At 43.8% G+C, this 13,579-nt stretch overlaps 1 protein-coding gene across 2 annotated transcripts in view; it reads right to left on the bottom strand.

The window, feature by feature from the left end:
- The window catches only part of NEK6 (NIMA related kinase 6), a 56,247-nt gene extending 50,432 nt beyond the window's left edge, over positions 1 to 5,815 (bottom strand). The window contains exon 1 of one of the 2 annotated variants that reach the window (XM_042478428.1): positions 5,535 to 5,815. Coding sequence is in view for 1 of the 2 variants with exons in the window: in XM_042478427.1 (XP_042334361.1) it covers positions 2,948 to 2,975 (28 nt within the window). In the remaining variant the exon portion in view is untranslated. Of the gene's footprint in view, positions 1 to 2,947; positions 2,991 to 5,534 lie in introns of those variants that run through there. The other variant, XM_042478427.1, reaches the window with a different exon arrangement.
- Positions 5,816 to 13,579: the final 7,764 nt, after the last annotated feature.

Raw genomic sequence — 13,579 nt, 5'->3', positions numbered from 1 at the left:
AGAGTACAGATGATATCTCTAAGGAACCATTTCCTTTTTGTATCCAACAAAGAGAATTGGTTCAAGGTGCAACTAAAAATGTATTTAAATGCAAACACGTAAAACCAAGTAATTTGGCATGAGTCAGCCCATCCCAAAGCATATGAAATGGTCTATGTGCCAATGGTTGCCATTTCTGCAACTTAGAGCATTCTGTATTAACCCAGAAGTCATTTCAGGTAAAAGACAACTCATAATGAAAGAAGATTAAATGAGAATCGTTGTCACAGTACTTTCCTTTGAAGGTTGTGTCTCAGATGGCTTGTCTGCTCAGGGTTGGTTTTCTGCTTCCCTTTTGCCTTTCTTTTATTTACATTGGAGAGCATACTGTTGCTTTTGCTTTGCCACTGTTGCCACAAAGAAAACAGCAAATATTACAACCAGCGCCAAATAAATACTACTGTTATCTCAGGTGCAGATTACATTATATGGGTACAGAGAGAACATTTGTTACTGCCAGACCTCATCTCTCCTATTTCACGTAAATCCAGGAACAAGAGACAGAAACTTTCCTCAAATGTCCCCAACAGCCACTATTTAGAAATGGGACAAATGTCAGTCATTTGTAGCTATTGTTCCAAATCCATGCTGGGCAATAAGCAATTGCTTAACACTCGCTTAGAAATCTCTCTCTCTCTCTCTCTCTCTGGCTAATCGTTGCTTTTTAAATTTTCTTTCCAAAGGAGCTTTGCTCTACAGATGAATTCAGCCAGATTACAACAGAACAAGATATCATTTCCTAGTCTAAGTGACTTGGGTGGCAATATATACAGTAAATGCTTTACTGCGGGAGTTAAGAAAGGTTTAATGAGTCCATTTTAAGTTGACAAGGTTCATAAGAAAGCTTCTCTAAGAAAAGCTAAACCTACGTCAAGTATGTTGCCACAGATTCAGACCAGTTTGCCTTCTTTTAAGGAAGGGAGAGCAGTGGAAGGAGAAAAGTAAAAGGTTTCTGGGCACACAGGCCTACTTTTCTCCTTCAGATTTTGGAGGGTTTTCTCTCATTATTAAAAAAAACAACAGCTCTAAGATTAACCAACAAGCAGTTAAAGCCTTTGAAGGCTGCTCTATGAACAGGCCAAAGAAAAGCATGCCAGGAGTGCAGAAAAAAACCAGGCAAGAGTAGAGATTTCTCTATCGCAGACCAGCATCTGCCTGCAAACCATCAGCTGCTGATCTGTGGTTAGTTTCCAGGAAGGAAGAAAAGATTTGTAGTCAGTGTGCACAATATGGTACCAGTCCCTGGAATGGCCAGTTCCCCACATCAAATAGCCTGAGAAGCATTGTCCACCACTAACATTATATTCCTATCTGTTATCCCCTTTCCCTCCACAATTCACAATCACCCTTTTGCAACATGAATGGGAAAAGACATAGAGCAGGTCGTGTCTAAAGACCTTGTATCTCATTTCCCGTTGTGAGTTCGATTCCCGTAGGGCTCCAAGGTCCACTCAGACTTCCATCCCTTTGTAGGTTGGTCAGATGAGTACCCAGCTTCTTTGGGGCAATTGGCTCACAGATTGTAAACCGCTTAGACCAGTGGTTCCCAACCTTCCTAATGCCGCAACCCTTTAATACAGTTCCTTATGTTGTGGTGACCCCCAACCATGAAATTATTTTCATTGCTACTTCATAACTGTAATTAAATAGGTGTTTTCCAATGGCCTTAGGCGACCCCCATGAAAGGGTCATTCGACCCCCAAAGGGCTCCTGACCCACAGGTTGGGAACCACTGGCTTAGACAGTGCTGAGTTCACTGATAAGTGGCATAGAAATGTACCTGCTACTGCTACCCAAACCCACAAACACAAATCTTAGGCACTATTCTACGGTTGCTGCACAGTCCTGAGAGCAAAAAGTAAAGGCAAACAGGGAAAAAAGCATGGATGGGAAAGCCTATGCTGACTTTATAAGGTGAATTTCCCCCCTTCAAGTCATCTTTGAAAAAAAGCTGCATGCAAGCAATTGTTTTAAGGCATGTCTTTTGCTGTGGAGGAGGACACAGAAGCATCAGGCCTAACTTTGTGGTGTGTGTGTGTGATGGCAATCTGATACCAAACCACACAAACAACCCCATTTTAGCAAACATTCAGCCACATACAGTTCCAGAAAGAACAGAAAACAAGAACAGCCTGCAGCTGCAGAGAACTAGGAAGAGAAAGAAAAATCTGACGCAGCAAACATCTTCCTCTAACCACATTCGCCAAAGAACAGGAGGCAAGAATGGGACTTGCCACTCTTTCTGGAATCCCTGAGACTTCATTACCTGCTTATTCTTTCAGATATACACCCTTAACCCAGGCTGGCTTACTTTAGTTCACTAAACCAAAAGGTACGGCGGAATCTGCTGGAAGAATATCAGATGATCACCAAACAAGAGGCAAAATCTGACTAATTTTGAAGAAGAAAAAAAGATTGTTTCCCTGGGGAAAGTCCCCTTGATGTGTGGCAATTCAAAAGTAAATGTGTACCTATAATTGCACATTATCCCAGTGTATCATTTATGGTGTAACCCCCTGAACCATTGGTATATTTAAGATCTCTAGCAAAAGAAAAGGTGACTTTTGCAAAGCTGTTTATCTGCATTGCCTGCACTGAGAGCTCCTTCTCCTGGATCCAAACTAATTCTCCCCTTTAAAAAACAAAGTAGGCAATCCACATCCTTACTACAAAGTTTCCCATTTATTGTTGAATGTTTCCCCAGCAATTTTCGATTTACAAAACGCTTTCCAGCTCTCCTGTCATGTGTTTATTTTCACAACGCCCCTGGGAAGTAGATTAGGCCGAGAGACAGCAACTTCCTTAAGACCACACACGGCAAGGTCCCAAAATGAGGAAGGGATCTGGACAGCCATCGCCGGCGTCCAAAACTTATCCCTTTAGCCACTGACCCAGATGTGAAACCCACTAGAGACTTCTTTGGTTTTGCAAGGCATCCTTCCAAAACAGCACAACATTGTAGCCGCCGCTCTTCCAAGTATGCAGAATATCTCACAAATTATAGTGTATGTATACACACTTCAGGCCCAACTGAAAAGCAAAACAAGTAAAGAAAGAGTAGTTTCATAGTATATACATTAGTTGTTACCTGTTAACAATTGCTAAGCAAGAGATGGACAAGGTAGAGAACAAGTACTAGCACTACAGAGAAATGGAAGTCATTTCCTTGCCTGCCTGTCAGCAGTGGAAGAACAGATGGAAGGAGCAGGAGGTTATTTTCGCAGGGCATTCGTGTTTTGCGCTCATTTTAAGTGCCTATAAATCTTTAGAGATACATGAGTAAACACAGACAAGGCTGGTTCTTCACATTCCCTGCAAATTTTGCTCTGACAATGGCCGGTTTCAAGCCATCATATCAACCCATACCAATACCACAATATGAAATGTGTAACTACTGTGCATGATGCTCTGATGCGCTCCACTCCCATTAAATAGTGAAATGGTATCCCTTACATAAAATTGAAAATTCAAGGCTTGCTTTTTGGGATTTTATAGTTTTATGGTTGAACCCGTGGATAAAGAGTCCGTGTTTGTGGAGGGCTGGCTGTACATTCAAATACTGTATTTAGCTATTTAAGTGGCAGAATTCAAAGATATAGCCGTGTTAGTCTGTAGCATCAGTTCGAAGAGAGACCTTGTAGCAGCTTTGAGATTAACTGAAAGAAAGAAATGGGCAGCATGAGCTTTCCTAGACCTCAGTCTACTTCTTCAGATGCATTTAAGTGTTCAGATTCCTGCAAAGGCACTTAGTAGGCCCACAACAAGGAGGAGGCTTTGTTGTTTAATTTCAAAGTCTCCTTTTTATTAATGAAGGCCAGTATCCATTGCTCTCCCCCAAAATGACATGGGAGTGTCTTTTCATCGGCACACATACATATATCTTCTACCTTGCGAGCCATAAATCAAGGTGCAGGATTCTTAAAGTATGCGCCTACTTCATCCTTGGAATGAAGAGAAACTTGTTGCAAAACGAGATGCCAAAAGTTCTGCACCGAAGATGTTCAGAGAGCTCTGAGTAAGACGAACTGAAAGTCTATGGGAGATCATTACAAAGGGAGGGAGAATTATAAGACAGATGCCCCAGATATGTATCTCCTCCTGGAACCACGCCATGCTTTACCCCAAACCCAGGACTCAGTGGTGCGCCAACATGGTCAGCCACTTTGCGCAAGCAGTGTCTCCCTAAAGCCAATGCAACCCCAAAGGCAACCCATTTATCTGTTTTATCTATTAAACATACATTTTATCTATTAAATGTTATCTTTTAAACATGTCAGATGTGCTAGATCACATAATGGTAAAAAGATCTGGGCAGATGTTGCTTTACATGTGTTCGGCTGCTAGGCTTGTTCTATCAAGGAGATGGGAAAATAAAGAGATGCCGCAGGTAGAAGAATGGTGTATAAAAGACTACTTGCCATGTATGAGACGCAGAAGCTAACTCCTAAATTATTGGAAGGTAATTGGGAGGAAATGAGCAATCTTTGGGTGGAACTACTCTCAGGTAAAGGTTAGATAAACTTGTGGAGTAGGCTTCCATGTGTCTTCTAAGGCCAGACCCCTCTGGAGAAGCCTGTCAAGAGAACCTCCCCATAAGTTGGAAATGGCTTGAAGGCAGACAATGACAACAACAAGAAGCAATAATAATAATAGTAGTAGTACTAGTAATAATAAGGAAGAGGAGGGGAATGTGGAGAGAGCAGAGAGAGGGAGAGATTGCTGAGGGGGCCACGCTTATGAAATGGAGGGGATGGACTCACAGAAGTTGTCTTTATTCCTCCTCTGCTCCTTTGGAAATAGTAGAAGAGCAAGGAAGGAAAGGAGGACGTATTGAGGGTGGCATTTCTGAAAAGAAGGGGTCTCTATGGGAAGGGGACCTGGGGTCACCAAGCCACTCTCTCTCGGCCTCAGAGACCCCCAAAAATGCCTCAAGGGGGGCTGAGACCCCAGTTAGATGCCTCAGAGCAGGATTAATCCCCCCAAAAGGGGAGGTTAGTACTCTTAAAAGAGGATTCAGAGGGGGATTAGCCCCCAAAAAAAGATGCCTCGGAGGGGGGTTGGTACTTCCCCAAAATGCCTCAGAGACCTCAAAAAGGTGCCTCAGAGGGGGATTAGACCCCCAAAATGAGACCTTGGAGGGAGGTTAGTGCTCCTAAAAGATGCCTCAGAGGGGGGTCCCCCAAAAGATGCCTTACAGACCCCCAAAAACATGCCTCAGAGGGCAATAATAGACCTATAAGATGCCTCAGAGGGAAAACAGATCCCCCAAAAGATGCCTCAGAGACCCCCAAAAGATGCTTCAAGGAGGGGGGGCGTAAACCACACTAAGATGCCTCAGAGGGGGGTTAGTGCCCCCCAAAATGAGACCTTGGAGGAAGGTTAGTCCCCCAAAAGGTGCCTTAGAGACCCCCAAAAGATGCTTCAGAGGGGGGGGTTAGACCCCCAAAGAGGCCTCAGAGAGAGTGGGGTCCCAGGGGTCTCCCCATGACCCTTACCTGAGGAAGGTGTGTGTTTGGGGGGGCTGCTGAGGCCGGCCCTTCCTTCCTTCTTGGCTGGATCCCGGGCCCTTCTTCGCCCCTCTCTCCGAGGGCAAGGGAAGGAAGGAAGGGGCAAATCAGAACGGAGGAGAGAGAGAGAGAGAGCGATCGGGAGCGCGCGCGGCAACTGCCCCCTTCAGGGAAATCAAGCCACCTAAAGGCGCTTCTGCTTCGGAGCCAGCGACGCTCCTTCTTGCAAAACGAACGACGAGCGTGCGCTGCGTGCGCGCTCCCGGCGCCTCGAGCTGCCACGCAGGCCGCCCCGCCCCCCGAGTGCGTGCTCGTGCCCGCGAACCGCCTCGCAACCCTCCAGGGGCGGGGCATAGCAGGGGGCGGGGCCAGAGGCGACCGTTGTTGAGAATGGAGAGGCCTGCCTTGTTTTTACCTCAGAATCTGAGCCTTTGCCATTTTCCTAGTTCCCCCAAACTGTATGGGATGCAAATGATCATCACTGTTGCTATTAATTTGCATTCTGGTGGTACAAAAGCAACACATTCATTATAAAATAATAATAAACAATAATGAAAACTTTATTTATACGCCGCTTTTCCCTTCAATTGGGATTTTCCCAGTTTTTTCTGGGACGAATGGCAACCTCAGTGGGTTTTAGTTTTACCTCAGAGAAAGTCAGAAGTGTTTCTTCCTGAGGTGGCTGAGGATGATGGTGGATTGTCATCCCTATCATCCCCACCTCATTGGTGCCAGCGCCACCGTTTTAGTCCTATTTTGTTGATAAGCCTCCTTCGCTGGCCAAGAAACACAGCGAGAAATGTCCAATCCTTCTTTCTAATTAAAAGCTCAGAACGTGAGAATAAGAACCTCAAAATATGATAATAAACATCTCAGGACACGAGAATAAAAACCTCAAAATATAAGAATAAAAACCTCAAAATATGAGAATAACAAATGTGAGAATAAAAACCTCAGAACACAAGAATAAAAACTTCAAAACATGAGAATAAAAACTACTATCCAACGGTTACCTCATAAACTTAAAAACAAAAAAGTACACACTTAAAACACAAAAACATGGGCAACGTCTTCATTCATCTCCCTTATTTGAGATTATTTCTGGCTTTTCCAACAGTCCAAGTGTCTCAAGAGTTATCTATGTGTGTGAGGAGGGATTTAGTAAAAATAATAATAACAATTAGGTTTGTGACAGGTTCAAAGCCATTCACAGAACCCTTCTGAAGGAGAATTCCTTTTCTAACACAATTTATTCATCCATACATACTACTATTAATAATTATAATAATAGGCATTTTTGTGTTTAGGGATGGCACTCTTGCAAAAATTACCCATCCTCAAGCCTCTCCAGTTTAGTTGAGATTTCCTATTGAGTTAAACATGCTTCTGTTTTTCTTTCTCAACTATCTGTATACATAAACGATACTATTTTAGGATTTCCCTCTTTATGGTGCCATGCAGTTGTTGTTTTTAATGTACGGCGTTTAAAGAGAAACATTTCTGAGCTGTAAAAAGATACACAACATGGGATGCAAAAGATAAACAATATGGGATGTAATAAGTTGCTTTCAAAGTTATATATATATATATATATATATGCAATTTATTATGTATTTGTATCCCATATTAGGTACCTATTTGTATCCCAGCTTTTAATACTTCTTTACCAAAACATTTACTTTAGCTCTTTCCCTGAAAGAACAAAGTCAATTTCCAAAACTGAATTTCCAAATAATGCTCCTGAGATCAGGAGACTTTTTGTTGATTTCTATATAGGCCCTAAGAGAGTTCGCTTGCAAATAGTTTAGATTTAGCTTGTGAATAGTTTAATAGCTGCGAATAGTTAGCTTGTGAATAGTTTTAGATATAGATGTAGACTGACATTCCAGATTTGGTCCCATAAAGTTTATAAGCATCCAAAGGAACCATCTAAAGTGCTTTGGCCGTTGTTGGGAAGCAAAGAAGCACATTAACAACATTAAAACTGATGTGTTTGAGTTCCCGGTCTCCACTTTTTAATACCTTCCTATTTTATCACATGCTTGAAGCTATAAAAGATCAGGCCAAAAAAGCAACAGAAATGGGGACCTCTCTTGCTTTGTTCCCTTTTGCAAAAAAGATGGAGCCAAACAAAGCCATTATTTTAGGAAAAGAGTGGCTTATTTCATCCCTTATACATGCATTTTCTCTCTTTTCTTGGGGTCTTTCTTTGTTTGTTTCCAGCAGGGCAGGACTTTTAGCCTTCTCTGCTTCTAACAATAAAAACCATTGGGAAAAGCCAGCAGTATTTTCAAAGTCAGGACAATTTGGGTGGAGGCCCAGCTCACAATGGATCCTGTTTGCCGTCTTCATAGGAGGAGTGTAGGAAGGAACCGCATTAGCCTCCTTGCTAAAGCCGTCAACAAGTTATTATTAAATCGGCGCTCTTCAACATACAAGAAGCCTATAATTTGTGTATAACAAATGGGTCTCTTTCTAATTTTAGAGGCAAACCTTCGGAATGACTCGAATACAGAAAAACTGGGAAGTCCACTCTTCCTGCAAAGCTGCCGAAAATAACATTTTTGATTTTGGGAATAGATTACATACTCATTAAAATGAGGCATCCTTTCAAGGCTGTTCTTCATTTCCTGCAAGGACGGAATGAGGGTTTATATGGTCCAGCTGGGTTAGTTATACTGGTTAGACTGCTGGACTCAATGGTACAACTAGGACTGGATGATGATGGTGGTGGTGATTTTATTTGCTTATATCCTGCCTTTCTCCCAATATAGGTACTCCAAAGTCAAGGCCCTACAGTTCAAGGCACCCCCCTCAAAATGGAGGCATGTGATGGGACCAAAAACAGACAATACATGGACTGGCATAGATTTGCCAAGACTGACCACATCTGACATTACTCACCACCACGTTCTTTCTTTTCCTTCTTCTCTAAAATGTATTTTCATTAATTTTTGTTCAAGTCTTAAATGCACCAACATACTTCAAATGGAGCCAATGAAAAGAAACATAGAATTGTAGAATTACAGAGTCGAAAGAGACCACAATGTCCATTTATTGCATGTGGATGATATGCACCCTTAACCACATTTTGCGTGTGAACACACGGAACCAGGAGTAACTGCAACCTCACTTCCCCAAAAGCAGAGACATCTATGTGTCATCTGTACCCTGTGAAGAAGGACTTTAAATTCTTATATCCCCCCCCCCCCAATTTCTTCCCTTTGCTTCTTTGCAGCGCCTTCTTTCCATGCAAACGCAGAGCAAACTCACAGCTGGCTTCCCCAGAATGTCTGCCACATGCAAACCCTGTTCTCATATTTCTGTAACGTCTGAGTCCCAGAGGAAGCATTAATGCTAAAGGAATGCATGCCAGCATGTGACTTCTGTGAAAGGAAGTTGGGAAAAGAAAACTCAAATAAGCTCCTCGGGATCACTGTGGGAAGCTGTTGCTCTGGGTTAAGATTGGTGGCTTGATTTTCTAAGTGGGTTCCCCCACCCTTCCTTCCAACAGATAAAATGCTTGCGAGGAAGAGGAGGGGAAGAAGCACAAGCTTTGGGATTGTGGACAGATTGGCATCCGGAATGATATTGTGCAGCCTAGACGGGGGTCATGTGGTCCAGAAAAGAAATCTGGACCAGCTGCCTGTAGATCTCATCAGGGGAACATGTAACGGATGGCAAGGCAAAGAGAAAAGGAGGGGGAGAATATGCTTCTCCTCAGCATGGGATGTGGAAATTGAACATTTTGCCACGCAGGGAAAGAAAAGGTGGGAGAACCTGGTGTGGGCCTTTGGTGGCTCAGAGAGAAGCTTCAGTTCCTTGTAGACAAGGAACCAAAAACAGCAGGAGGAAGCAGACTTGCCACAAGGCTAAGCAGAAGTATTTATTCCTCCTCCTGATTTTAAAATGCCTGTTGCTTCTGTTGGGTTGCCTACATCTGGCTTCTCCCTGCTGTCCAGGAAAGGCCCTTGGCCTGAATGAGGTGCTCCTCTGTAGGGCAGCCCCACTTACTCATTAACAAAAGGAAGGAATGCATCACCAAAGGAGAGGTTGAAGAGCATGCACAGATTTGCGTACAATTTGTATACACTTATTTAGAAAGAAAGAAAAAGAGAGGAAGGAAGGAAGGAAGGAAGGAAGGAAGGAAGGAAGGAAGGACCAGACAGCATGGCGTAGTGGTTTGAGTGTTCAATAGAATCCTAGGATTTCCCTGTGAATTATTTGTTGCTAGTTATTCCCTGGTTATTCCCAGGATAATGATGCTTTAAACGCAACGTCATGTGAAAATCTTATTTGCAATTTTCATGGGATAATCACTGTTTAAATCCCCAATTTTCCTGTGTGATAAAGTCAGTAGAGTTGGAAGAGACCCCCAAGGACCATCCAGTCCAACCCCTTTCTGCCATGCAGCCTCTGTTTGAAGACATCCAAAGATGGAGACTCCATTGCTTTCCAAGGCAGCATCTTCCACTATCAAACCGCTCTTATTGTCAGGAAGTTCCTCCTAATGTTGAGGTGAAATCTGTTTTCCAAAACACCTGGAGGACCAAAGTTTAGGAATCACTGCCTAGCTGGAGTTCCTGTATGGAAGGGATGAACTTGATGGCCTTGGAGGCTCCTTCCGACTCTATGATTCTAGGATTTGGGGAATTCTGTAGGTCAGAGGAAACTAAAACAACTCCCTCCTCACCTCTGAGACAAGAACTTAACAGATTTTGGAGATTTTGATATCAGGGAACAGCCACAGCGTCAGTGTGACCAATGACCTAACTGCAAAGGATGAGAAGGCCCCCACAAAATGGAGGGACATTCAAGACAAAAATACAAAGCTCAACTCAGAGAAATAGAAATTCATGCTTCTTATACGTTCTTATAAATTCATGTTCAAAATGGAGAACATTTTGAAATCCTTACAGACAGAAGGTGGAAATGTAGGGCATGTCTAGTAAAAGGAGGGTGTGTGTTAACCCTGATCTCTCTCTCCCTCTCTCTCCCTCTCTCTTTCTCTCTCTTTTTTCTTTCTTTCTTTGCACCATACGTGGCTTTATCTCTCTCTCCAGCCCAGTGTCCAGAACAGAGACAGAGACACCAGGGTTCAGGAAGGCCCAAATCCGTCCCTTTCAGGCCTTCACATCTTTTACCAGCTGGTGGGTCTGCTCTCCGCCTTGCATTTCTGCCTCTCTCTCTCTCTCTCTCTCTCTCTGCCTGCTTCCCAACAATCGTGCCCTTTGTGCACCAAAAGGCTCTTCCACGTTTCTCTTTGTTCCGGCTCCTTGCAGCCTCACATTCCCCCACATTCTGCAGTTCGTTCTTGTATTTTGTTAGAAACCCAGGCCTGGGTTTTGGCAGCTGCAGCCCTTCTTTTGTTTTATTCTGTCCCTTTTCCTCCACTTAAATTGAAGCCAGATTCACCCGTTATGATTTTAACAATGCAGAGCTCTCCCCTTATTCTTCCCCCGCCTTGCCACATTCTTCCTCCCATTCCAAGTGTTTTTGAGGCGAGGTTTTTTTCTTTTTCTTTCTGGAATGCAAAGATTGGCTCCAGTGTCTTGTATGCTGCTGGCTGCTGTTTTTTGGAGCAAATTGTCTGGTGCTTCCAGTATTCACAGCCAGATGTTACAAACGTGACCCAGTCAGAAGCCGAAATGTGCCCACCTTCTCGTTCTGAGCTGCAAAGTTTTGTATGGCACTGTTTCTGCCATCTTTGTTTCTGGTCCAGGCTGAATTCAAGGAGCTTGGGAGGAACCTATAGGGAGTGGTGCTCCCTCAAATATCAAGTTCTCAAGCTATTTAAAACCCTTGGGAACATTGTATTTAAGCGAACACCAACCTCTATATGTGTCTATCTAAAGCAGTGGTCCTCAACCTTCCTAATGTCGTGACCCTTTAATACAGTTCATGCTCTGGTGACCCCCAACCATAAAATTGCAGTGTCTCAGTTCCTAAAACCATCAGAAATATGTGTTTTAGGCAACCCCTGTGAAAGGGTTGTTCAACCCCCAAAGAGGTTGCAATCCACAGGTTAAGAAGGTCTATTGTGGGACTCTCCTCTGTATCCCACCATTGAGGTCAAGACACTGTGTGAGGAGAAGACCTTCTCAGCTTTGGCACCCAATTGCTAAATTACTTCATTTGGGTGCCAAGTCATATCATGGCTGTTAAGCCTTCGGTCCCACTGATTTATCTCAAAACACTAATGCCCATAGTTTTCATATTTTATTTTATTTTATTTTATTTGTTGGTTTAGGCACCCAAAGAAAAGGTGCAGACAAAGTTATCAATCACATGCAAAGACAAGGAATATGAGAGATCTAGCTGTGAACCATTTTCAACATCTCCTGGGTGGAAAAAAATCACAAAATAAAATACAAGTTTGTCCAAGAGAGCTGGGGACAAAATACACAGGGCCACAGACAGACCCCCCCCCGCGCTCCCGACGGCAGAGAAGGGGTTAAGGGGGAAATATTAAAGGTGCCAAGGCCCTGCTGACCCCTGTCACTGGCAGTCCTTGTCAGTGGGGCTGGAGACGCTGGGAGCATCATTACGGCCTCTATTTAGATTATCCATGCGTCGGGCAGGGCACCGGGTGAAAGCAAAGAACACGGTTGTTTGCAGTTCATTAGCAACAGACGCAGGCGGGAGGGAAGGAGGCCGAGGGCACCAGGAACCCAGCTCCCTTCTGCCTGGCATGCATAATGTTAAGGAAGAGAGGGCTGATTATGTAGAAGCCAGAGCACTAGAAAACAAAACTGGTTTGAACTGAATGAGGGAAGAAAAAGTGAAGCAGGCAACATGGGGAGGAATAGAGAAGAAAGCAAGGGAAAGTTTTGTGTGGCAAGCAGCGCCAAGTCTGCACAAGCTCTTTGCCGCTCCTCTGCGCTGGCACAAAGCGCCTTTCGTGTTGACTGTCAATATTCAGAGCTGGATGGTGTGGGTTGGGCCTGTTTTGTTTTGTCTTTTCTTCCTCCCCCCCTCAAAAAAAAGTTAATTAAAAGTCAAGATTCTCCGGAATCAATAATCTCAGTATGAAACTTGAAACGTGAATGTGTTTGTGTATGTGTGTGCTTGTGGTGGTTGGTTCTGGCTGCGTTAATGGTGGGAAGACAAGTCTTGGCACCGTCGAATTCCAGAGGGACGCCCGCGTGATAACAGCCTGTTGTAGCGAAAACAACACGCTTGCACTCACACACGCACACAATCCTGCTGTTGTAGCCCTGTACAGACTAACCCATCTCTTGCAACATCCGCTCATTGTGGGTCGGTTTAACCAAATGGATTGTGCAGCGACACTTATTGTTGTTGTTGTTTTTCTAAATGGCTTCTTCCAGGGTTCAGCCTCCCACCGTGAGGCGCTTGCATCAGATTGCCGACTGTTCAAGAGCTGCAGTGTTGTCAGTTGTAATCTTCGTCGTTACAGCTGTATAGACAGCTATATCTATATCATCTCTCTCACCTCCCTCCCTACCGAAACTGGAGAAAGACATCGATCATTTGGATTTTCTGCCTCAGGCACCCAAGTATCTTGGCCTGTTTCCCTTTGGGAGAATCCCGTATGCCATCAGATGATGCTTTTTTTAATTAGGCAACAACCGTGGAATTTTACAGAAAATCCAGGCCATTTGTGACATTCACACACACACACACACACACACACACACACACACACATTTTCCCATGGCTTTCCCCATCTTTTTAAAGCTAAGCAGAGTCAGGTCTTGAGAGGCAGACAGGTACGGAGTATCAGGTGCTGTAGGCTATTTTCCGAGGAGAGCCATGGCAAACCTCCTTTGAGTATTCCTTGCCTAAGAAAGCCCTGTGAGATGCATGGGGTCACCGTAAGTCAACAGGCAACTGAGACACATACAAACACAAACCTGATAAAGAAGGAAAAAGAGAATAGCTGTGCAATGATGATGGTGCTGGAAGTCTGCAATAACCCCTGACTAGTCAATCTACTCATTCCTTAATTTTGGCAGTTTACAAAGAGGTTTTGTAAAGATGCCATAACTAGAGGTCATGGGGGAGAAGGA

This window comes from Sceloporus undulatus, chromosome 7 (assembly GCF_019175285.1).
Source record: "Sceloporus undulatus isolate JIND9_A2432 ecotype Alabama chromosome 7, SceUnd_v1.1, whole genome shotgun sequence".
Lineage (NCBI taxonomy): Eukaryota > Metazoa > Chordata > Lepidosauria > Squamata > Phrynosomatidae > Sceloporus > Sceloporus undulatus.
This window is presented reverse-complemented; position numbering and strand designations above follow the sequence as displayed.